Genomic DNA, 26,135 nt, shown 5'->3' on the forward strand with positions numbered 1-26,135 from the left:
TTTCTCTCGTACGTGTTCGCGCGTTTAGAGATGCGCCACACTCGCGGTTTAGGTGCGGGGATCCCAACCAATCCTTACCTACCTTTTTGAAGATGCTACTTTTAGCCTTCTCCCAAATCTACACACGTGTATTTCGCTTGTGCAAAACTATCGATTTGCAAAGTGTTTGGGTTGGGCATTCTTACCCATATCAACTTTCTGTTCTCTCGTAAGTTCTTGCGCGTTTAGAGATACGCCACACTCGCGGTTTAGGTGCGGGGATCCCAACCAATGCTTACCCAACTTTTTAAAGATCCTACTTTTAGCCCTCACCCCAACTCTACACACGTGTATTTCACTTGTGGAAAACTGTCGATTTGCACAGTGTTTGGGTTGGGCATTGTTGCCCATATCAACTTTCTTTTTTCTCGTAAGTTCTCGCGCGTTTAGAGATGCGCCACACTCGCGTTTTAGGTGCAGGGATGCCAACCAATGCTTACCTAACTTTTTAAAGGTGCTAGTTTTAACCCTCCACCAAATCTACTTACGTGTATTTCATTTGTGGAAGTCTTTCGATTTGGACAGTGCTTGGGTGAGAGATTTTCGCCCATAACAAGTTTCTTTTGTCTCGCAAGTTCTTGCGCGTTTAGAGATGCGCCACACTCGCGGTTTTGGTGTCGGCATCTCAAACTATGCTTACTGGACTTTTCGAAGATGCTAGAGTTGGCCCTTTCTTAAATCTACACAGGTGTATTTCACTTGTGGAAGTCTATCGACTTGGACAGTGTTTGGGTTGGAGATTCTCGCCCATATCTATTTTCTTTTGTCTCGTAAGTTCTCGGGCGGTTAGAGTCGCGCCACACTGGCGTTTTAGGTGCAGGGATCCCAACCAATATTACCTAACTTTTTAAAGATGCTACTTTAGCCCTCCCCTAAATCTACACACGCGTGTTTCACCTGTGGAAGTCTATCAGTTTGGACAGTGCTTGGGTGAGAGATTCTCGCCGATATCAACTTTCTTTTCTCTTGTAAGTTCTCGTGCGTTTAGAGATGCGCCACACTCGCGTTTTAGTTGCGGGAATCCCAACCAATGCTTACCTAACTTTTTAAAGATGCTAATTTTAGTCCTCCTCCAAATCTAGGCACGTGTATTTCACTTGTGGAAGTCTATCGATTTGGACAGTGCTATTTACGGTGTAGAATGAAAAAAAGAAATGAAATTACAGTAGTGTACTAGCTGCTAGCTGTAGTAACCTCAATTCAGGGAGAATTAGCGGGGAGGTGGTAGGGGTATTAAACAAAATTCTATACGGGGAGGTCCAATCCCTTGTCCTGTTATATACCATTTCGTACAGACAAGGTAACCCTTTCGCATACCTTCCAAAGAAAATATACCGATTGCTTTGTTGTTTTGTATTCTGATTGGTTCATTGTGTCTTGTCCGTTTGTTTTGATTGGTCAGATCAGATTATTCCTTTGGTCTTACGATATTAGTTAGAACAGCAGTCAATTTTCAACAGAACTGATACGTGTCGACCTTCAATGCCTACAATAATGCATTGTACGCTGAAACTGAAAATTAAATGAAACTTAGTTTAGGATCGATATATTTATTACAGTCGTTTATATAATGCTTTAATACACTCTGACCTTATACAGATGACACTGTATACTTTTCTTCCTTCCCTTGGGGACTGGAAACGATAACCTATATGTAAGCATACTAAGGTGATAAAAAATTATGTTGTAGCTCAAAAATTTAATTCTAAGGAAGGTAAAAGCTGTTACAAGCTGTTACATTAACACGCAAATAAACATGGGTGTAACTAGGACATAATTAAATTATGACTGATTTGCAGAAAGCTATCTAAAAAAATACATTGGATCACAAATAAAACAACTACCAGCCTCATTTGTTTATAGCTGACAAAAGATCCACGAGTTAGGTAGCACACTGAGTGCGCTCGGTGTAGTCTTCAATCATTGTCATGTTATTATTTCTCTCTTACATTTCTTTATTGTTGCTATAGCGCAACATTCGTTCTTTAAGAACAGCTGCTAGTAGGCCTTTCCTAGAAGCTACTAATAATTTCTTGAATATGGGAGTTGAGATTCGTATTTTACATTCGTCATGAGGAGATGCATCAGATGAATCAGAAGTACTTTGCGTTTATTGAAAAAGAAAGCCTTGCTTACCCACATTCAAGACACTATGGTACTTTTGGAAAAGCATACATGTATCTACGAGTACTGAAAGCAAAAAGGACTAAATGAAACCTCTATTATGACAAATATATACACTAAATATTTCTTGTTTTGGGAAAAGAGGATACCCTTTAACTTGATTATGGAAGGGTATATTTAGGAAGAGAATGTTTTCTTCCCCACAAGCTGCGAAAAATCACATGAAATTAATATAACTTTTGTGCTCTTAACCGGAAATGTTTCCGCTAAATCATTACTTAGAAAACAAGGAGCAACTGGACAACTCGCCGACTATTAGCAGAACATTCGACCTTGTACCTTATCGCATGAAAATTTCGCGACACGTTAATTTCGCGACTTTCGCGATTTAAAAAAAAATCGCGAAATTAAAGTGACGAGAGTAATAAGTGTCGTGAACATAACATTATCGCATGACGCGAAAATTAACTAACTAACATTGTTATTGTATAGTCCCGCCGTTGCGTTTTTTGTTACTTTTGACGTTAATGTACCTTTGATAAAGTCGGTTTACTAAATTCAAGGACATGTTTCAGTAACATTGCCAAGGAAATAAATTGTGCTTTCCGAAAACGCGAAGTTAGAGTGATTCAAATACATAATTTTTGCAAAATCGAGGAATTTATGTGTCGCGAAATATGCGCACCTCAAAATCGTGAAATAAACGTGTGCGAAAATTTCATGTAAAAAAGTCCAACTGATAAAAAACAGCTCTAACGTTTACGGGCTAACTAGTAATAAGAATCGATATTTCTTGCCTCGGAACAAAAGGCCAGTACACACATGCATATAGAATGGCCCTCTATAACTAAACCAACAGTAAAGTGGCAAGGGCAATAACCTGCTTTAGGGGGGTTGGACGCCAACTGATCCGGAATCCGGATCCTTGCGTGTGTATCGTTCTTGTGGAGCCTCGATTAATTCAATGACTTCACCGTCAACTCCCTGTCCACCTTCTTCCATCTTGGATTGGTCAGCGTTCATCAGCTCATCACGTGACAAGTGATCTACTATTCCGGCTCCAATTGCATCTCCAAGAACATTAACCACAGTTCGGAAGCGATCCCTGTAGGATGAAAAAGCGTCTGTCTTAATGCGTCAAGTTTTCGAAATTATTACGTTTTCAAGATTTCAATATTTTAATTGTTGAGGGAGAGATCGCGCACATAACAAAATAGCTGTGATTTTGTCTTCTTAAAGATCCAACGGGGTAATTATTTTAAGATTAAAAAACTGTAAAACTTGGAGCAGATTTCAGTTGAGTGTCGTAAAACCAGAACCAAAGTAATCACTTGACCAATCACAAAGAATGCAGACAATCCAGTGAACCAATCAAACCTCGAAGTAACTGTGCGTAGCTGACGCATAGCGCGGGAAAAAGAGTGAGAACGAGGTTACTTCTGAATGGATGGAAAAATTTGCGCGCGTTTTATGAGCCAATTATGTAGCGTAGTTGAAGCACAACAAATTACTATTCGACACTCAAATAAAAACCTCTCTAATGCAGAAGTCCTTACATGAACCAGTCAACGGCCCAGAGTAAAGCCACATCGCCAAGCGGAAGATTGACAGCTTGCAGCACGAGTAACATGGTAACCAGGCCTGCAGATGGAATTGCGGCCGCTCCTACAGCAGCAGCCATTGCGGTCACCCTGACAAAGAAAATAATGATAATGTCACAGAGCCAATACTAACTGCCAACATGATCATTGCAACACAACGTAATTGACTCGTTAATTGAAATAAAGCCTCTCTTAAAAATTAAGCGTTATATTATCATTTCTACTTGGTTTACCACTTTACTTGTCACTTGTTTCAGCAGCTGAAGGTCACGTGAAGGTTATTTGCGCTTTAATTTCGTGTTAAAAACGTCATTCCGAAAAATTAACCGTCAACCGTCAAATCGGCTTATTGTTAACCGTCAACCGTCTAAGGGACCCCCACTGAGACCGTGAGTAAGTAACGTGGTCTTTTTGTAGACCTGTCTGTGTGTGTTTGGGTGTGAAAATTGCAAAAGAAAGGGAGCCAATGAGTATGCTAGCTCGCTTAAGTGGCTAAACAGGTGCTAAATGACAAATAAGCGAGGAAAGCAGACAATTGGCAAAGATTTTACAGTGTAAATTACTTTATGAACGTTATTTTCTTTCCTTGTTGTCATTGTCATGATTGTCGTCGTCGTCGTCTTCGTCATCGTCGCTGTCGTCATCATCATCAGTGCCAACGCCGCTTTCGTCGTCATCGTCATCACTATTACACCTTGTTATTCGTTGTTCTTTTTTTGTTTTGATTTGTTCTGTTTTAGCGCCTCTTCTACGAAATGACCAAAACATTCCCAGGAAAATACTGTAAATGCATTGTCTGTACGTTACGCCACACTTACACAACAGTAATAACCCTCCCAGGTCCAAGACTGATACCATGCAGCTGCGCGATCCAAAGGGCACACACGCCTTCGTACAGAGCCGTTCCATCCATGTTGACGGTGGCACCCAGCGGAAGAACAAAACGGCTGATACGCTTGTCCACATGGTTGTACTGCTCCAAACATTTTATGGTCGTCGGCAAAGTAGCTGCGCTGAACAATGATCAAATCATAGAACGTTTGTAAGATGATTGATTATAAGCGGTGCGCTGTCCTAATGTACTACTTATGCACCGGCTGAAACTTCCTACGAACATCTTTTGGATATTTTCAATGTTCCTTTCCGAGGGGAGTGCCCGTTATGGAGTTATAGACTGCGTGGCTAGAACCACTGCTAAGTATTCCCTTTTTGATATATTAGTTTAACTCTAAACATTTTTGATTTTAAAGACCAGAAGTTTTAAATTGTTGTTAATAGAAACCCAAGAGAAGTGACCACAATAGGCTGCATTGAACAACCAACTGCTAGCTAGAAACGTGACAATAGCAGCAGCAAGAAAAACAACTTACAACCACCACCAAAACACGCGTACTATTTAGATTCCAATCATTAGTACATAAAAGAAGATTGTGTAACTAACCTGGAGTCCGTGCCATACGCTGTTGCGATGGCATCAGAGAGGTTTTTGATGTATATAATCGGGTTTTTCCTCGTAAATATAAAATAGACAAGTGGCAGGACGATCACGCCGTGTATGAAAAGACCGGCGACCGCGGTACCCATGACGTAGCCCAACATCTCAAAAGCTTGTCCAATATCTCCCATGCCAGCTAGCTTGGCTGCCATTAGACTACAAATTCCGATGGGCGAGAACCTGGTGAAGACAAATATAAGTTAAAAAAAAAAAAAAGAAAAGGAAAAAACAATGACTTTGAGACTCGGAAGGTTGTTAGTGGATTATGGACAAACTGCTCAAAGCGGAGGGTCTAATTAAGTGATAAGATATTGTTACCACAATGGTCGTAAGACGTTACTCATTATTTAAATTGCAACATAATTATAATTATTGGATCTATACCGCGTGTCTGACAGTTCGGGGAACAATTTCTATTCACACGGAACGGTTTAAAATGACTGACGCACGTCGGGAGCAAAACAAGTCCATTCGAAATCGTTGTTATGTCGTTGGCAAGTTTTCATCATCAGTCCTTGTTGCGAGACCTTTTAAGCAAGTTTTAATACACAATTTAAAGAAAACGAAAACTTTAAACTTCTTCTTGTCACGACATTTAAAGGCGATCAGTCAAGATATTTTAAGTTGTCTGGCCACGCAAAAAATTATCTTTAAATTGAACGAAACCCGAAAATAATAGTTTACTGAGATAGAAAATACCAAATATATTTTAACTAATAATAAACTAAAATGAAGCAGAGATCGTTAAGGGACGTAAGGATGGAGAAGATTGACACGGATTTCAAACGTTGGAACACTTAGCGATAAATCACAAAAACATTTTGGAAACAAAAACAGCTTTAATTTTAAATGGCCGCACGGGTTGCTTAATTGACCAATCGTGCACAGCGCGCATAGTAACTAAGTTATATAAAAAGTTCCTTTAAATTGTCGTACATTATATTGCAAGATTACAAGTATGCTGAAGTCCTTACCACATGACCAGTGACACCATCTCCATAATTATTTCATTGAGTGACTCGAAAAAAGCCTTCACGGGTAACCCACGCTCTCCAACTCGTCCCAACACGATACCAAACACAATGGAAAACACAACCAATCCCAGAACGTTCATATTTCGGGCGGCTATTTCTAGTCCCGCGGGAACAGTATCAGATCCCGGAACAAGTTCCTCTTTAGCCATTGTAAAATTGACTGTCCCGTTCTCCCCTTTCACTGTCTTGTTGTATTCGCGAAAAACTGGATCGACCGTCTTGTATCGCGTTCTTTTCTGTGAATTAAAGAAAATTTGGGAACTTACTTCATGGTTGGTTATTGAATTGACGTACTCACTACGAAAGTGTGACGTCATAGAAAATCATCTGTTTTTCTTGTGTTAACTAAGCTTATCGTCAAAGGGAAATGAAAATTACCGTCATCTAGCTATATGTAGAGGATAATGGAAGCTAAAACCGTTCGCTGGGAATACAATTGGAGTAACGAAGGTCTGGATGGGGTTAACTAATAGCTGAGAATTGGCCGACATTTCAAGTGTCAGTCAAGACATCGCATTTTTTTTACTAGCTCAAAAACGTTGAGAAATAGTTTGAATGTTACGTGGAAATAATTTACTTTCATAGGGGTTTTATTGAATTAGCTGAGAGCTAATAGCTGATAGCGCGAAATGGTTCAAGAATTTAATCTCAGGTGTTTACTGTCGAAACAACATATGATTTATAGTAACTTGAAACGAAAATATTTGTATAATATATATATGTAAATAAACTATATCTGTTATCATTATAACATCTAAATATTTGTTTTGGTATTTTTTTTTGTTTTGTGACATAGCTAAAAAAAAATACTACTAAATCCATGACCGGAAAAGCAAGTCGCGAGCCACTGTTAATACATAACTCCTCCCTGTGGGATTTGGGTTCTTTGTCGGGGAGGGGAAGGTAGTTTTCGGAATTAGAACCGGCAAGAGAAAGTTTAACTTGGAACATTTGACCTCAAGTCAAGAGTACACTAATAGCTCACCTGTATGAAAGACGCTTCCACAATGTTTACGGGAAAACAGCTCCTGTAACAAAATCACGGGGAAGATCAAAGTTCAAATAGAAAGACTAGAGGGCAGTTTTAACTTTAAATAGCGTCTCCACAGACAGCAGACTGTGCCCACGCCAGCTTGGATTCTGATCAAAGTGCTTTATAAGCAAACCCGTGAGTCTCCCAATGAATGAAGATTGACATAAGCTAACCTTTGCGTTATATGGAATTATTTTTTTCGTAAAAAAACGCTTATGATTTAAAGACGAAAATTTGCAATAACTAAAAGTTATTTAACTGAAAATAATGATTCTGACAGTAAACTTTCACAAAGATCTTTTCTTCGGATTTCATACCCATAGCAGAAAGGTCATTTAAAAACTGTTTACCGACGCAGTAATACATAAGTCGTGACTTGAATTAAACCCTTCGCAGCATCTACACCACCGTTGCGTGACGTACGCCCGAACGATTAAGATCAACACTTTACCCGGCTATAAACAAATGGACCGGAAATTTTAACAAACAATTAATCTGAATTATTTAAACTGAAAGTTATAAGCTGCCACTATCCCTTTCCCTGATCAACAAATTAATCAGAAGTTTAAACAACCATTTTAATTTGAGTTATTTGCTGACTTATTTTTAGCGTAACATTCGCTGTTACGAATTGACACACGTTATCCTAGAGATGTCAAACGATGTATGCGCCCGCAAAACAGCAGAATTGTCGTGGGAAGTTAAAAGATGATATGATCGACCGACCCTAATTTGCATAATCTGATCCCCGGCCCACTTCAATCCGTAAACCTGCTTACGTAATGATTCACGGGTTAAAAAACGTCAGACAGTAAAAGTTTTGGAATTCTTTACAAAGCTGTTAGTTGCAAATTCGATGATAAGCTGTTTCCCAACTCGACCGCACTTTCGTCAGACATTGCTGTTTTTTTTTTTACAAAATGTTTGCTTTCTTGTCATGAAGGGTAACATTTGCTCCTTTCGAGTCTGCTGAATAACGTTTTATGTACACTTGCATAGTTTTTGCCTGAATATTATGTTTAAGTTCATCGAAAACTTTATTTAATTTGTTGGTATGATATCTCTCCCATGGGTTAAAATAACTAGGATGACAAACATTAGTCACAATGATTGATATGGCCGTCATCTTGCAACACAAACCAATCAATTCGACCAATCAGATCGCTTTTTTTTCCGTTGAAATATTTCCCCAATCCTGACAACGCTTTTGTGGTTTTATGGCTTAAGTACTTTTAAAAAGAGGTTAATTCACGAAGCAACATACGGCTCTATCCATGGACACAAGTATCTCATCTCGTGCACGGTTCAAGATGTTATCTCGCAGACATCCGCCATTTTTATTTGGTGCAGTATACGTAACAAAACTGACCGCTTCATCCCGTTGTAAAAGTTTTGTTTATGCTCGCAAACATCTGCCCACGTTTGGTGCGTGGTAACAAAACTCACAACTTTTGATCTCAGTGTCAACAATTTTTGTTTGTCTGTTGATTTAAGTTCTTTTGTTTACATCACAGGTACTTGGCTTGATTGCACCCCAGTCCCGGACTAATTGAATACCAATCAATCAGTCCTGGTCCCAATGTTGTTCTCCTGAGAGTGTTCTAACAATAGATTAGTTTGCAGACGGAAAGCGCGCAATCACAAATCGCATATTCTATTGTGATCAGTTGTAAAGGTTCAAATTGAAATTGGCACTGTTGTATTTTGGCTCATTTTGGTCTTATTACTGAATTGCCAGTTGGTTGAAAGCGAATAAATCACGCAGGTTGTTTGCAAAGGCTTACGAGAAAGGCACTTACACATAATGAATTGGGTAGCTTCTGGTAAATTAAAAATTGTTGGTGTTCATAAATGTGTCATCCATTGCCAGCTGGTACATTACTGCGATTACTTACAGCAAACTATTGTCATGCAAGAAATGTGATACAAACACCCGCCTGATCGCATTTAATAGAAATATCCCAAATATTCACCGTTTGAAACCGTGAGCAAGGTAGACGATATTTTTGAAATGTGAAATGTGATATTTTTGAAAAGCCTTATGTCCACCCTTTGGGCTCATAAAGATGCCAGTATCCGATATGATTCAACGTTTATCTCGGTATGAAATTGTTTTAATTCAGGGCATAGCTTGAGACTTGCCGGAGTTTTGAGCAAAAGAAGCCTGCATAAGATTCTATTTCGCTAGTCACGTTAACAACGAAATATAAAGAGCCCTTCACGTGTAAAAACAAAAGCGCGCAAAGCGGTTTGTCGTTAGCCTGTTATTTCTTAAAAGAGTCCAAAAGTAATGGGGTATTGTATCACAAGGCGCCATTAAGCGGGAGGAGGATAGCAACGACATATCACTATTGCGCTTTCAACTTTTCACCTAAACAAATACTGCTGTGGAGTCAGTGGAAGGGCTTCTGGAAAATATAATCAGCCATTTAACATCCGGAGAAAAATGATTTGTAAAAATTGTATGGAGATTTAACAATACCCTTGAGGACATTGCATAACTTTCTTGGCTATGTAATAGTAATCACATTCTATTACTGTTTCATTATGGTGTTGGATATACAGAAACGGCCGGAAGGTATAAAATTTACACTCACCTGAGAAGATCGAGAAGAGAATCCAGACCTCGATAAGGTCTCGTCGGAGGTGGTTCTTCCGAGTCTTCAGGTCTGCTGCGTTCGCCTGGGCGAATAGCTACAACCAAGACAATTCCAAGTAAAACAGCCATCAACATCGTTCCAAGGTAGTAAATAACAGTTCGACGGCCGATTCTGCCCGTCGCTTTGGAATCAAGCGTGGCAAGCGCTGTAATCATGCTTGCGACGATGAGCGGCAGAATCAAAAGCTTGAGCATGTTCATGAAGAGCTCGCCTGGAAACCCGATCAACATAATGGCAGTTGCTTTCTTCTCCGGGTCTTTGATAGCGTTGACCGACTCGTTGACTGCTGCTCCGACGGCAAACCCAATGATTACACCCACAATGAGGAGAACAAGGAGTAAATCTTTGCGAAGACGGCGTAAAACGGCTCCGCAGCATGAGCGAAAGCGTCCGTTCGTACCTCGACCCATGGTTTCTCGTAGGTATGCGATCTGTTATAAGATTTGAGACACCTTGGTCGGACGTAATTTAGCTATAATGTTCGGCCCTTGATTCATGCAAAACAACAACAAAATCAATTCTTTGCCTGGTTTTAGATGCTTTGTTTGCGATTCAACGTGGCACGACCTTGTCAGTTGTTGATATAAGCTGATGTAGCTAGGAATTCGTATTTGTCAGTCACGGTCGTCAAGCACTCCATGAGAACGGGGGATGGGGGTGGGGAGGAAGGGGGGCGGGATACAGCTAAGGGATAAATGGTCATAGCGTGGCAAAGTGCCATAATTATTGAAGAGAAAGGCAGGCTCTTCTTTGGTCGTAAGGTCATGAGCGCTATGTAAAAGATGCCTTTACTCGCCTTACTCTATCTATCCTGAAAATCTTTTTCATATCCGATGAAAACAAAAATCGAAGGTCGACGTTCTGCCATTTAATATGTTTGTAGAGTGAACGCCTGGCATAAATAAATGACTAACAACATAACAGGATGAACATAACGACACAACGAAAAAAAACAACAATATATATTTATTTCCTTATGTCTTTACATCGATGTACACATTACCGACAGAAGCGATTATGTGTCGTTATGTCATTTTTTACGATAACTGCAGAAATTCTCGCGCGCTCATTAGCTAATTTCAAGAATTTTCATTGTCAATAAGCGGACGGACACATTAAAGATATATTAAAGAACAGATTTATTTCTAACTACTTTATGTTAGTTGCATTTAGTTCACCTGTTAAGTTCTCCAAAATAGTTTTTCCAGTGTGAAATTTTGTGCAAAAATTAAAGTTGTACTACAAAAACAATTTCTCTCAGTCGTTGCGAATCACTTGAAAACAGACTTTTCTACCGCAAATTGAACATCAGAAAGCGAGGAAATTCGTTAAGCGTCTTCCACAGAAATTCTCTTAAATACAGCAACGATCAGAGAGATAAACTCTACTGAAATTGACTCATTTTATACTTAAAATTTTACCGTAAACAAACAGAGGATTACACGTCATTACAGCGCCAAGCTACAAGCAACCACACAGACCAAACAAGCTCTGACAATTTCAAAACACTCAGCTAAATTTACTTGCAATGACTTTCCTTGCCATTTAAAAGTGAAAAGAGATAAACTTGCGTTGATTAATCGTCAATGAAAGTGTAAAAAAGGAAAAAGATTGACGATTAATTACTGCTACTTCGTTCACGAAAGTAGATCAACTCGACCATTCCGCCCGGCAGATGGAAAAATTTCGCCCGCTCCCGGAACCAATCAGATTCCAGGATTTGTTGAATTCCGCCCGCTCACGAACTGAGAATGAAAAAAAAAAAAAAAAAAGAAGTTGTTACGATAACCTTCGTTCTTATTGATGTCGTTATGTTTATATCGTTATGTGGCTAGTGTGAACTAAGCTTTATGACCTGAAGGTAACAGTTGTCGTTCAAGCCCACCACGCCACTGAGCTTCATTGTTTGATTACGGCAAAGGACGAAATTTTTTATGCAGTATTGGATAACACCGGGATCAATATTTACCACGACCTATAAGTCCAAGACTTTTTGACTTACTTTTTCAGTGTAGCTACGAAATTTATTCATGAAGCATGAAAGCGATATTTTCAAAATTTCAGGTATGCATGCCACAAGAAAATTAAATTTTTCTCAAATTGTGGCGTGGCCTAACACAATCTCGTTCCCAGAGTCTTCGTTCCCCTTGACCAGCGGTCAGAAAACAAGGACGCTGGGAGCAACCCTTTCAGGCATGCGCCGTAGATGTAGACTGCGCAGTGAAACCGGATAGGCAGAATCACCAGAATTCGGTTATTTCAAAATGGTTGCTCCCAGAGCTCTTGTTTTCTGACCGCTGGTGAAGGAGAACGAAGACTCTGGGAACGAGATTGGGCCTAACATGATCATTTTTTGTAATACATCATCTGCGCATAAACAGCAACTTAAGCTGTTTATCGACATAAAAATAATAAAATAATAATAATAATAATAATAATAATAATAATAATAATAATAAGTAAAATAAATAATAATCCTAAAGTTTAAATCGCGGCACCTGAAACAATGTTCAAATCTAATACTACACGACGAAAACTATACATCCTTTGTTGTCTCATTACATATACTCGTCTACAAAATAGGGGGAGGGGAAGGGGGCGCTTATTCGAGGAGGCACTTATTTCAAATTGAAAGTGGGCGCTTATTCGAGGGAGAGCGTTAATTCGAGGGTTTACGGTACTCCCCCGAGTATCCGCTGGGCATGTGATGCAGATGATTGCACTGTACGCGTTGCACAGTTTAGGTATCCTATCCAGCAAAGTATTCATGAGTGTATATCGTATTTTTTTCGTTCAACTATGGTCGTGTGTAAGCACTGGAAGCGAAAAAAAGCACTTAGAAACAATCTGTCTTTTCCAAAAGGAGGATGTTGCATTGTGTTTGTTATTCCAAATGTAACCAATCGATGACATCAATGACATCACTGAAATCAATGTCACGCCAGAAGACAATGATTTGGTGCATTCAGTTGCGTGCACAAGCGTCTGTGAATACGGAAATCAAATATCATTGACCCACACATCAAGGATCATAGCGCTAAAGAGTCTAAAGAGCATCTGATAAGTCACGTTCATCAAAATGGTTCAAGCCGCTGGTTTATGCGTAATAGTGGGTTTTGCTTCCGTTACTTTAGCTTATTCTTACGGTTCGACGAAGCATCTGAAGGACATCGTGCTTGGTAGATGCTGGGATTTCCAACGGCAGAAAGTGCAGGAGGAAGCCAGGAAAAACTGCTCGAAGATTTGGGACACGTTTTACACGGCGTTTGCCTACAAGGATCCGTGTAACACTACATTCGAAGATTATAAGCCGTATTTTGATGAAATTGGCATGGATATAGTCAAGCCGAACAAGGTTAGTGCATGAACTAACGACATTATAGTTGATCCACAATCACTGATCACTTCATCTCGTGATTGGAAAGACACATTGTGAGAGCAGGTCCAAGTTTAAGATTTCTTTTAGGTTTTTTTTAGAATGAGATTTTGCATTTTCCGGTTTATTTATAACAATACAATAACTTGGTGTATTGTGAAAGGGCGATAATTAATTAACGCGCGCGGTCGAGCTTTTAAAGTAAATTAATTTGTTATTTATTTATTTTCGGAAAGAGCAGAATTCTAGTTTTCAGGTGTATATCTTACCAGCCTCGTGATCGGTAGGTAAATCCTCGTGACAAGAAGTTTATTTGAGAGGTTATTTCTCGGAATATGAATGTACAATTATGCAATATATTGAAATTGTACATGGTTGGTTGTAGAGGAAGCATTTTGAAGTCACTATGCCTACCTGTTAGCGTTTGAAATATTTATTCAATTGACTATGCGTTTCATTTTTTAGTGTCTTACGAAAATTTATTCATTTGCTACTATGTACAGCACTGTAACACGAAAATATATGGACGTCGTGATATTTGTGTACGAGGATAGCGTGACGCGAAGTGTTTGGGTTCTCAGTGGGTTATGTAAATCAGCGTTAACAAAGCAGTCTGCAATATTGTTACAAAAATTGTAAATTTGCATGCTCTACCGTGACAAAATATAACAAGCTATAATTGAAACGGGCTACACTATTCAACACTTGTAACTACGGTCCTCATGAAAACAGCAACTAACGAGAAAAATGTCATAGCACACCAAATTGTTCTCGGTTATATTCCTCATATGTTCGCAAGGTTAGTTTTCCTTACAAAGAGCCAAGTGGCCCATCAGGGCGGAGCTTATCGCGGTTTCTGTAGCATGAAGCGACTAGGAGTATTTCTGCTCCCCCCTGGATGGGATGCTAGTCCATCGCAGGGTTACCCTCAGCATTAAGTTCGCCGCTACCCGTGTACACACCTGGCTGGAGAGAGGCACTGTGAGAGTAAAGTGTCTTGCCCAAGAACACAACGCAATGGCCCCGGCGAAGGCTAAAACCCGGACCGCTCGATCCGGAGACGAGCGCACTAATCATGAGGCCACCGCGCCTCCCACGAATCCAGGGATAAAACTTGTTTCCAATGGACAAGTGAACCTAATAACGCACAAAAACGAATATGCATGGTTTAAGTTCGTTCCAAAGTATTTCAATGTTAGAAACCGATTTCTTTTTTCTAGCTTGTACTTTGGAATTAAAAGGAATCATTAATTAACGACATTAAAGTTAATTATTAATTATTCTGTTTTTAATTTTTGTGTCACGCTTATTGACAGAAAGGATTTAGCTGATTTCTTGACTTATGTCGCCCCAAATGAACATTGCGTGAATTTTGGAAGATATCTTATTCATTATTTTCTCGGAAGTAAAAACGTTTTAGATATCTATTATTTTAAAATCCGACGACGGTTGGTTTTTTTGCACACTTCAGCAAACAAAACCTCAGAACAAACCTTGTTTTAGCTCACTGACGTTCAAAGCAAAGGAGTGGAGCCAAATTGTCTCACATCCTAAAGATTCAGTGCTATCCGAAGCTTTTCATCATTGAGACAGAAACTCAGCAACCACGTGACTTTGCAGAGTTGGTGCAAAGTATCAATCGGGCGTGCGGTATAATTTTGTTTATGTTTTCACATGTTGTAAACTGAGTTTTATTCCACACAGAGCCTCTTTTGGTCAGGAACTTATAAAGAGGCGCACCTGTTCTCAGATTTCGATGCCAGGTTCACGACATTGGAAGATACAATGGCAGGGTTAGTGCTACTGAACGTAATTCACCTTCACTGCCGATACAGTCCACGTTAACGAGTGTAACTAAAATTAAAATTGCGTATTATATCTTGCATGTGTAGTAGCATTCTCTGGTTAGGAGTTTGATAAAATTAGGGCTTTCGGCTTCCAATCTAAAGCCTTAAAAAACTAAAATGTCGAAATTTCCTTTGCCAATTACACTGGCGATGGATCATTCGTGGAGAGGAATAATAGGACCTTTTTTGCATGATTGTTTTACGTTCCGGATGTGTTCTGTTATTCTTTCACCAATACAGCTCCACGGACAGTCGGCACAAGGAATTCTATCACTTTATGGGCTACATTAGTCTAAAGCGATGGGTAGCCTGAACTTTGGAGAACGGAATTCGTGTAGTAGGGTTCGAGGAAACTTTCGAGTTGGGAAAACTGCCAACACTACCCTACCCACCCCCCTAGTCTTTCTCCAATTTTAATAAGGTTGATAAGACAGAAAATATTAAGGCACCATTTAGAAGCACTTTTCTCTTATTCTTTTTCTGCTCAAATTAAATCATGATTAGTAAGCCCGTCAGAATTTGGTAAATATAGAACATACATGTAGAAACTGCAGTAAATTTCCCTACAGTATTACGAAAAAGGTACTGACATTTATATTGTTTGTGTATGTAGCACCATTAACTCTCCGCTAAGCACACAGTTCTAATAGGCCCTTTCTTTGCTGAATACTGAAGGTCCACCCCTCTCCCTCCCCCAAACCAGATTAACCTCTAATTAAATTCTTTCTGATCAGGTGGATCGTAAACGGCTTGACTTGGTGTGGTACTGAAGCCAATAAGACTGATGGTATTAATTATTCTTCCTGCCCGAACATAACAACTGGTTGCGATTACCCGACGCCATTTTGGGGCCAAGCTTCGAAAAGAGTAAGTTTAATATAATTGCTTGTTCACCATTGTGTGCTCATTTGAATGGTGTTCTGAAAGCGGGGAGGGGGAGGGGGGGGGGGAGTGAAGGGGAGGTGATTAGTGAGTTGAAAATGATATTTGAGTATATGCCCTGAAGGTGGAGGGGAGTAGAGGGAGAGGAGTACTATGTAAATCTTTGGGTAACCCTTGCCCCATACTAGACTCTGATCAACTTGATTTTGCAGCCCTATTCGAGGCTAGACAGCAAAACTAGCTATTTTCCATGCAAAAAATAAAAAAAAAAAAACTAACGTAGTCCAACATACACTAACTAAACCAATATCATTCTTACAAAGTCACTTCCGAGTTTCAATTTCTATTATAGAACCTCGGGTAAAGAACCCTGTTCTACACTAAATTATTTATACACTCGCCACTATTTCGATAAATTATACCCTATTGACCAAATTATACCCTATAGACTAAAACTGTCTGATTTCTACACCTTATCCCAGACTAAACTGCCTTAAACCCATTCCCCTCATAGCGACATACCTATATAGCTTATATATGGGAGTAATCCTCCCTCCCCCGCACCACCCGGGGGTATGACCATATTCGTTGTTTGTGGGTCTATTTCCTGATGAAAACTCTGAATAGAGAGAGAGAGGAAAAGGAAGGTGTTTCCTTTTGGATGACGTTATTTGTTTGTGCCAGTTTGAATCAAATAAGTTCTTTTTTTTTTTTCTTTTACCATGTCCAGAAAAATAAAGCTAAACTATGTGCTCGAAGTTCTTGGCCGAATGGTGAAAACCAATTAATCTTTAGTTCCTGGTTGTGCGCTATCCGTTTACTACAAAGAACAACGTGTAACTTAATTTCTAATTGCTTTGTCTCAGGTTTTTCTACGGCTGGAAGCTAGAAGCCCAGAATAAGGGTTTGACTACTGCCCTAGTAATGTATCCTGAACGTCGATTCCATAGTAGGCTCAGGAGACTAGCTTACTCTTCTTTTCGCCTAGAATTAAAATGGCTGCGGAGTTTTTTTCCCAACAACTACCAAACGTTATGCAACCTTTGGTAGCTTTGGTAGACTTGTACTTGCAGAAAGCAATCTCCCTGTGCCTTTGACGCTCGCAAGGAGATCTTCTTTGATTCAGTTTCAAAAAATGTTGGCTCTCTTTATTTTTTGAAGTTTGCAGAAAAAGCAAGGGGAATTGTTCGTGTTATGGTAAATGGGACGCGGATGGAATCTGGGAAACGAATTCCAGCTTACAGAAACAATAGGTATTGACCTTTTCTCAGCCAATGTTTTAACTTAACATTTTCTAAATCTAAACCTAGTTAATGTACCTAAACTCAGTCCCTCTTTGGCAGCTAGCACCACATAATGCAACAGTTGTTTATCGCCTCTCACTCACCTCCCAACTTATGCATCATCTCGTTGTTCCAACTTTTGCCTCCAGCCATTTACTGATACATACTAGTTATGGAACGCTTTCGAGTGGTGTACCTATTCCATGAGATATTCCAGGTTAAGCAATAGACCACAAGTTTTTATGGTTTATAAGCTGATAAACCACGCGGGATGTTGGAAGAACACTCGAAGAATTTGTAAATCACTCGCCTGCGGCTCGTGATTTACGAATTCTTCGAGTGTTCCGCCAACATCCCAAATGGTTTATCATGCCTCTAAACCATAGAAACTTGTGGTCTATTGCTTTTATATAATAATTCAGAAGACACGCGAAATTTCCATGAGTCCGGCTACTGGCACAATACACCATAGCTGATTGACCAATCAGAGCGCGCATTTATTTGATTATTATATAAGTATACCACGAGAGAACGTTGCATAACCTTTTTATACCATGCCATGTATAATACAGCGGCCAACACAACCGCTGTACATACGCGCGGCGCATGACAAGGTTGGATTTAACACCGTCGTAAACACAACGGCTTTCTTGTATTCTGATTGGATGTGCTTTCTATGGCATGGTATAAATTCCAGTATCGCTTGCGATCTTACTTTTTGAGTATCTATCAGTCAACCTCTATCAGTCTAGCTATCCATTCGTTTTTTGGTTCCTTTGATGTTTCTATATCCCACTCATTTATTATATACTTGCTAGATGTTAAAAAGAAGAGAAAAAAGGATCTACAATGATGTTTTTATTGCTCTCTTTTAACTTTTTAAGCTTCTTTGGACAATATGAACTGCCAAACCTTCAAGTGGATCAGATCATAAGGCTCCTAGTCCTTGTGGTACACAACATCGACGGTCCAGACCTGTAAGTGAACATAATCCCTTTGCACTGGTTTTCTGACTGAAAAAAATATAAAAAAAGATAATGCCACAAATGATAGCTTCAAAGCCACTTGACAGGTAAAATTTGATAACTATGCTTTTCTGAGCAAAACCTCGCTGCTGTATAGAGATGGTTAAATGCTCGTAGAGATTCAACTTTACGTTTTGAAAAAGAGGACCCCCCCACACTCCCTTTAAAAACTTGGCGCGAAAAATTGGAGGAAAAAAATGCGCCGTCGAGACACCCTTTATACTAGAAAATGAAACCCCTTACTAGAAAATAAATGAATAGTCAGTTGTACCATTGTTAATAGAGGGGAATGGCTATGAAGCCCATTAAACATCAACGGAGGAATCAAAGATGCTAAGGTAATATTTGAAGGTCAACGACCGTGCACAATCTTTTGTTTTACGCTTGGCTATGAATGAATTGCGTAATCAAAACGTTTTTCTTGGTTAGTTCCTCAGTAAGAGGTAAACCGTAATTGTGTTTAGTGTACTGTTATGGCCAAAAATCAAACACAGACATACAACAAGAAGCTTCACATAACTATTGCCTCTCTTTTAACTATGGTTGCACGGAATAAACTTCCGCTTTTAAATTCGTATGTTTTATGGCATAGCTTAGCTAGACATGCTGAGGGTTAACCACTTGCTTACCTTTCAAACTTCAACACAATTGTGAATGTGGTGAATGTATGATGATATTTTGATGTCTTGAATCTCGGCTTGCAGAGAAACATGTAATAATGGCTCGATAAAACTAATGCAAGAGGTTGCCAACAGACGGGGAATAAAAACTACATGTTTTGACGACCCAGAGTAAGTATAGTAGAAACGTTAAGCCGGAAACGTGTGGAAGACTTTAAACTGTACAATCGTTGATTACAGTGAGGTTTTATGGAATGACTGACAAAAATCAGAGAAATACTCAAGCTTGTCAAGACATTGCTCATAGGTAGCCGAGCCTTAATAGCATCAGCCTATAGTTGTCGTATCACTAAGTGTGGGATGGTATTTTCAGCTCCTAGATAATTATTACCCACGCTAGAGGGACTGATAATAACAAATCATCCATGCAACTTGTAAACGGTCATGACAAGCAGAATCATGAATCATGAAATTAAAATAATTCAGGGCATGCTGATTTGTGACTATTGCATTGCCGTGATCACCACAGTTGCAGTTGGATTTGCTTGTGGACATTGCTGTAACTCTGAAATAGTCAACAAATAGAGGAATTTTAAATCTATGCATGTATACAGATTGCTACGTTTTCTAATGTTAAAATTCATTTTCAGCAACTTTTATTTTAGTAATGATTTGCAGTCAATCAATGAAATCAGCCATGGACAACCAGTTTGTCTTTTGGGAGAATGTTTCACCCATACTACTAGCTATCTGCTGTGTTTGAAACTTATTCTGTTTAAAATACCATCAACTGCTGATACGGGAGTTAAGTACGTTTATTTATTGCCTTTTCCAGTACTGTTCGACATCTTTTATGCGCTGATCACCCGACATCTCGCGAGTGCAAGTTCCTGAACAATGGAATAACAAAAATACAGCCTGTAAAGGAATGCAGTGGGTAAGAGTTTACACAAAAAAAAGACAACAACAGCAACAACAAACCGACTCAAATATTAGCAGTCGGAACGCTCTCCTTATTCTAGGAATGTCTACAAAGATTCATCCCATGCTTGTCAGAACATCAAAGTAATATTGTTAAGTTGGTTATGGTCTCACTTAATTTGCAAATGAATTTCCATACCTGCTTTCCTCCTTTATTCACATCCAGTGAACTAATGAAAGCCAATCTTGCCTTATTCTTGTCCGTTTTGTTTTTCTTAGAACGTGGAAGCTAGTGGCCATTATTGCGCTGGTTATTGTCGCCGCTTTCTGTCTGATTTCAATAGTTATCGGAGTATTCTGGGTAAAACGACCTAAAGAGAATCATGGTGCTTCTTTTAATTACACAGAACATAGAGAAGATGCCTAATAAATTCCCTCAAAAAAAGTTTCGCTTTCCACTTGAGCTATTCAGCCACTTAACTTTACTAAAGGAACTGTTTATTGCATGGTATCCGAGGGGGACTTCCATATGAAACAGACACCGTTGCTCGTCGGAATTTTGAAAATAACTCCTAAGAGGTACCAAGATCCTGTTTTGTGGGCGTGGCTTAAATTTTTTCTCCCCTAAGAAGAACCAAATCGTACATAACACATTATCTCCTGTCATGTTTTTTTCGACTCAATGCCCTGAAAGGGGTCGCACAAGTTCCCGCTGTGGACCTAAGAGTTACCAAAACCGCTTTGTTAATCCCTGAAAGGTGGGAAGCACCCCCGTCTTTTTCATATGGGAATCCCCCCCCCCCCCCCACCCCAGGCATGGTATTGCCATTTTTTGTAACTAGAGGTCTGTAATGTGTCCAACGCTCACTAACTGTTACAGTTGCTGTGGCAAAAGTTCTTAAAATCAGATAACATATTGAGCAAAAACATTATCACTTAGCGGTTAGCTATTTCTTTTATTAAGAATTCACCTCCAATTCGGTGATATCTTGTTTTGGCATATACCACAAAAGGACTAGAAAATTAGTTTCAAAATGGTCGAAAATTAAGCCCTTAACGTGCGATTTTGTCTCTTCGGCTGCTCGGAGGTGAATAGTACATTATTGTGCAGAAGTAATGCAACCAGAAAATTAGTTTAGAAAAAAATGGTCGGAAATGAAAAGCCTTTGACGTGCGATTTTTTATCTTCGAGTGCTCGGCTGTGAATAGTGTTTGCTTATCACTTCCGAGCTAGGCAATGACTGCGTGCAAAAAGTTATATTCAGTTGTGTGGTACATGCTGTACCTTTCTATTCCTTTATGATAACTGTTCACGATTAATTAGTCTTAGTAAATATTATTTCATTTGGCCGCCTCTAGCTTTTTCGCCAAAGGAAGCTTTTGTCATAAGTATGTGAGCCTTTGTTGTAAGTAAGATCTGCCTATCACTGGAAAAGCATTCTCAAAACAAAATGCGATACGAAATTTAATAAAGATTTGTCTATTTGAGTTGACACTTGTGTATTCATTTGATTTTGTTATACCGTTGCAAACATCTTTCTTTGATTTCACGTGCTTCATCTAAATGTGAAGTTTTCGATTACTGTTTCAATTATTAAATTTTTCAGATTTGGCACAACCGTAATGAGGTACATCCAGCAACGGATGGAAAGCGGTTAATAAATCAGCATAGATGATCAGTAAAGATGTCAATCGTGCTTTTAATAAACGGTTCGGGTGCCTCGCGTAAGCAAGTTACAGATCATATTCAGTCTCGTCAAAGTCGTGCCAAAAAAAAACTAAATAAAAAAACCTGTTCTTTTGCGATATTTTGTTCTTTTCCAATTTGTTGGCGCAAACAAAATAAACGTACGGTCAAAAGTTTTCGTTTCGGTTAAGTATTGCGCTATTGAACTTAACGTAACTTTAGAATTAAGATTAGCAGAGATTATTAATCATTAAGAGGTTATTAATCATTAATTTAATTTTCACTCTCTTGACGTACACGGCTTAACCCTTCCCAACATAAAGCACCCGGTCTAGAGGGAAATTTCACAATGCCACTTAAATACGATTTTGAGAAGGGTTGGGTGAGAATACTGGAATCTCTATTATCAGTATTTTTTCTGCCTATTTCTCAGTTATCATGTAGTTAAAACTGCAACCCACTTCTATGCAGCTATCAGTAAATTCTTTCTCATCTGAGATCTCAGCAATCATTTGTTAGCCGACAGGTAAAATTATGACCAATTCTCAGTCATCAGTTAAGAGGATCTCCCAGGGGCTTGGGGAAACGTGGGAACATTATCATCTGTTTCAAGGGAACAAGGGGTATTTTGGGATAAATTTGAGGGAACAAGGAATGTTTCTACTATTAAACGGAACTTTGAACAAAAACATTTAGGGACAAGGAATTTATCAATGGGGAACAAGGGAGAAAAAGTGGAATTTTCAAGGGATCAAGGGAACATGCTACTCTCGATGGGGGGCTCGGAGGATAACCTCACCTAGGCCCTGAGTTAATGATCTAATCTGAGGGCTAAACAGGTTGATCAAGATCATCGATCGTTTCGATTATAAGTCTTCTAATGTAATCTACTACATACCTTGCACTCAGCACTAAATCAGTGTGCTATATTAGCTTGACGGGAACAACGAAAAAGACACCTTGAAACCTGTCTCTAAACATTTCAATCTTCCTGACCATTCTTTAAGAAAGAAGTTTGTTCTTCGACTAGGAAACTTGGCTCCCCATGGGATCAGTTAAAACTTTCTTATTAGCTCATTAATTCATGCATTTTGCTTTGCCATGCTTTCTCCAATAGCGTAACTCCAACCTCCACTACATAAACACACATACAACATAATCACCTGCAATACAATACAATACAACACAACACAACACAACACAGCACAGCACAGCACAGCACAGCACAGCACAGCGCAACACAACACAGCACAGCACAGCACAACACAACACAATACAATACAATGCAATGCAAGACTCATGCAACAGCCTACTTTGAACTGACGAAGGAACGACGGTTGAATCGACAGCCCCACTTATGTGCTACGGCGGTTAAATAACTTTGGAGTGGAGGCGTCGTGGCCGAATGGTCAGGGCGCTGGATTTGAAATCTGGTGGAGGTCCCTTGTTCAAATCCTCCTCCCTATCGCTGTCTGGATTTGTACCCTGTAGTCCCGAGTTCAAATCCTCGACCGTTCGGCCTCCCACCAGTTGGGATTCTTAATAGTTTATGTTCTATTTGAAATATTTGTTTATTTATTTACAGTGACCCAAACAGTGTAACAGTGCTAAATACATTTGACACATAAATAATATTATTAATTAATATCATTATCATTATCATTACCATTATCATTATCATTATCGTTACCATTATCGTTATCGTTATCGTTATCATTATCATTGTTTCTTCTTGAATACGCGCGATCAATATTGTCATGACAGGTGACTTCTTTCAAAAATACCTTTAAATGCATTTTAGCAATATTCTGTTCAATGTAAATGCAAACTATTCATATTGATTGCTCTTTTATAAATGTAACGTCGTGATTGGCGTTACCATGGTTATTTACCACTTTATTGAACTTTTTTTTCCGAAAAGGAAGAGCTAACACACTTTTACTGTTACCGTTGCTATGGCAAAATCTATAAAACATATAATGTTGAGCTAAATATTATATTTTGTCTCATCTACTGCATACCGTGCTATACATTTAGTGGTTAGATATTCCTTTTATTAATTATTTACCTCCACAACAGTTGTTTTGGCATATACCACAAATGACCATAACAATAGTTTAAAAAAATGGTCGAAATTAAGCATTTGACGTGCGATTTTGTCTCTTCAGCTGCTCGGATGTGAAAAGTGCCTGCTTATCATGATCACTTCTGAGCTAGGAAATGAGCACGTATGAAAAGATCTATTCACTTGTGTGGTACATACTGTACAACTGTACTTTTTATTCCATTGTGATAACTGTTAACGATTAATTAGTGTTAATAAAAATGATCTCATTTGGCCTCTTCTAACTCTTTTGCCAAAAGAATCTTTTGTAATTAGTGTGTGAGCCTTTGTTGTTAGAACGATCTGCCCATCACTGGAATTACATTTTGACAATCTCACCAAATGCGTGGTCTAGAAATTTGTATTTCCTTGGCTGAAAATTGGTTAATGGACGTCACTCAACTTGCGTTGACTTGGGTTGGGTGGCCAAACGGTGAAAAACGTGCGTCGACTCGCGTTTAAATTTGATATTGACCAAAGTGAGCGCAAGTCATGGAAACTTCTCTTAAATATGTGCATTTGGTGGTAATAAACACTTAACGCAGTGTTTTGGGTGTGAAAACTGTATTTCTGTCACACGAAGAATTAGCCGAGTTTTCTGATTTGCATTTGATTTACAGCAATGCAACTGTGATTCACAGTTTCGTTGACATTAAGCCCTCTTATATTCCATTAGTAAATTGCGAAGGCCAGATACCCGGGCCGTTAATTAAAAGCACAATTAACATCTAGCTACATCTCATCTGATCATCTAAGCTGATTGCTTGACCGGTTTGCATCCGATTTAGAGGCCTTGCTAAACGGACTCGCAAGTATACTTAGACGCTACTTGAAAAATTTTTTTGTGCCTACTTGCGAATCCGTTTGGCCAGGTCTTGCTTCCACTTGGATTAACTTGCGATAAGCTAAATGTTTTGAAGCCATATCCATGATAGGTCACAGTTGAGTAGAGGTTAACTTTGTACAACAGGTGCATGAAAATGGTATAATCTTCATAATAAAATGTAGAGGGAATATCTACCTTTTATAGTACATGTGTGTCTGTCTGTATTCTTAAAAACATAGCCACAGAATTTGACTTGTCACTAATAATCTTGGTTCAATTCTGTCCCAGAGCTAGCTTTCCACAAGGCTTATCGTAGCTCAAATAACAGCAAATAACTCTCCTGTATGCCTTTTGAGGCCAGGAAGACTAAATTCACCGTCTTTTCGTTGCACAATTTAATTAAGAGTGCTTTCAACATGAAATTGGAGTCTAAATCAAGACAAACGTACACATATCAAAACCGCAGCGGAGAGCTGAACTATAGCTTTCTAAAACCTGCATCGTCCTAAATGGACTGAACAAGAGCTTCTTACATCGAGACTGGATTGAACTTCAAACAAACTGGGCCATAATTATGTAACACTCCGCATGATGTCAGTTCCTCAATTGTCGACCGGAAGCCACACAAACAAATCTCTTCCGCGCTAGCGAATCACAGACATGTCTGATAGTTAGCTGGGCCGGAAACGCCTAACATTGATGAAACAAGGAAATTAAATGTTATTCACGATCGATCAGGCATTGACGTGATTTCCTTCACTCTGCTCGTTGCCTTGTTTTGCTCGCAAATAACAGTGTCATGTGCTTGAAATTCATCGAGCGGGAAATGCCATATCCACACAACATTCTTCATTCATTCCGCATATGCATTAAAGTTCAGAGCAAATAACGCCAACAGCCGCTAGAAAGGTCTAGTACATTGCACGTCTAAGCCCTAAATTGATGTGGCTAAAGCTCTTTGCTGTCTAAAGCAAGCGCACATTATCGCCACAGGTGCAAACCGTCTACTATTACAGGACTAAATGACGTTCCGTTAATAATACATCTCAGAACCGCTTCATGCATATGTACGATAATGGACGACGCTTGCTAGCAAATCGTTAGACTTAATGATGTCCTCGGGCAGACTTGCTTTAGACAGCAGTTATAGAATGCTAATTGGTGGGCTAATCCTCAGAGTCACCGCGCGGACTGAAATTCAGACGAGTGTAGCCTGGGCTAAACTGAACACCAATTGAAAAGGGGAGGGGTAGCGATAAATAATTAAAAAAAAAAATTACAAATAGATGAAACATGCAGCAAGAAGTTCTCTACATTTCATGCTACGTAAGATTTACAAGCTGCTGCCGTACGGAAAGCCAAAATAAATAAATAAATAAATAAATAAATGTATGAATAATAAAAAAACCGCTTGATTTTTTCAACACTGTTTTCATAAATCCAGACATATATTTCAACGGAACAAGACTGGATGAACCAGAAAGGCCGAAAAATGAGCGTGTCTAATTACTGTCGACCTTTCTAAAGCATTTGGGGTCAAACTAGGGCATTCCCTGATTATTTCGGACATTCTGTGCC

General features: G+C 39.2%; 2 protein-coding genes across 2 annotated transcripts; one reads left to right on the plus strand and one right to left on the minus strand.

Moving 5' to 3' along the window:
- Nucleotides 1–1,580: 1,580 nt before the first annotated feature.
- Nucleotides 1,581–10,533, minus strand: LOC145493879 (excitatory amino acid transporter 1-like). The gene is made up of 7 exons (XM_081473358.1): nucleotides 9,924–10,533; nucleotides 7,279–7,321; nucleotides 6,234–6,529; nucleotides 5,206–5,439; nucleotides 4,583–4,777; nucleotides 3,720–3,854; nucleotides 1,581–3,268 (listed from the first exon to the last, which is right to left on the minus strand). The coding sequence occupies exons 1-7, from the start codon at nucleotides 10,394–10,396 to the stop codon at nucleotides 3,049–3,051; spliced, it is 1,596 nt and encodes a 531-aa protein (XP_081329484.1). The 5' UTR covers nucleotides 10,397–10,533; the 3' UTR covers nucleotides 1,581–3,048.
- A 1,989-nt stretch (nucleotides 10,534–12,522) lies between these two features.
- Nucleotides 12,523–21,487, plus strand: LOC145492588 (ADP-ribosyl cyclase/cyclic ADP-ribose hydrolase-like). The gene is made up of 8 exons (XM_081472020.1): nucleotides 12,523–13,341; nucleotides 15,067–15,155; nucleotides 15,944–16,076; nucleotides 17,253–17,344; nucleotides 18,259–18,351; nucleotides 19,104–19,190; nucleotides 19,855–19,956; nucleotides 20,220–21,487. Exons 1-8 carry the CDS (start codon nucleotides 13,066–13,068, stop codon nucleotides 20,365–20,367), a joined length of 1,020 nt encoding a protein of 339 aa, XP_081328146.1. The 5' UTR covers nucleotides 12,523–13,065; the 3' UTR covers nucleotides 20,368–21,487.
- Nucleotides 21,488–26,135: the final 4,648 nt, after the last annotated feature.

The sequence above is a fragment of the Orbicella franksi genome, chromosome 7 (assembly GCF_964199315.1).
Source record: "Orbicella franksi chromosome 7, jaOrbFran1.1, whole genome shotgun sequence".
Lineage (NCBI taxonomy): Eukaryota > Metazoa > Cnidaria > Anthozoa > Scleractinia > Merulinidae > Orbicella > Orbicella franksi.

Coding starts and splice junctions, on each gene's coding strand:
- LOC145492588 (XM_081472020.1), top strand. CDS start 13,066: ATGGTTCAAGCCGCTGGTTTATGCGTAATAGTGGGTTTTGCTTCCGTT. Junction 17,345..18,258: donor CCAGCTTACAGAAACAATAG/GTATTGACCTTT, acceptor TAACTTTTTAAG/CTTCTTTGGACAATATGAAC. Junction 19,191..19,854: donor ACATGTTTTGACGACCCAGA/GTAAGTATAGTA, acceptor TGCCTTTTCCAG/TACTGTTCGACATCTTTTAT.
- LOC145493879 (XM_081473358.1), bottom strand. CDS start 10,396: ATGGGTCGAGGTACGAACGGACGCTTTCGCTCATGCTGCGGAGCCGTT. Junction 6,530..7,278: donor TGGAAGCGTCTTTCATACAG/GTGAGCTATTAG, acceptor TTTAATTCACAG/AAAAGAACGCGATACAAGAC. Junction 3,855..4,582: donor GGGAGGGTTATTACTGTTGT/GTAAGTGTGGCG, acceptor TTTCTTTGTCAG/GGTGACCGCAATGGCTGCTG.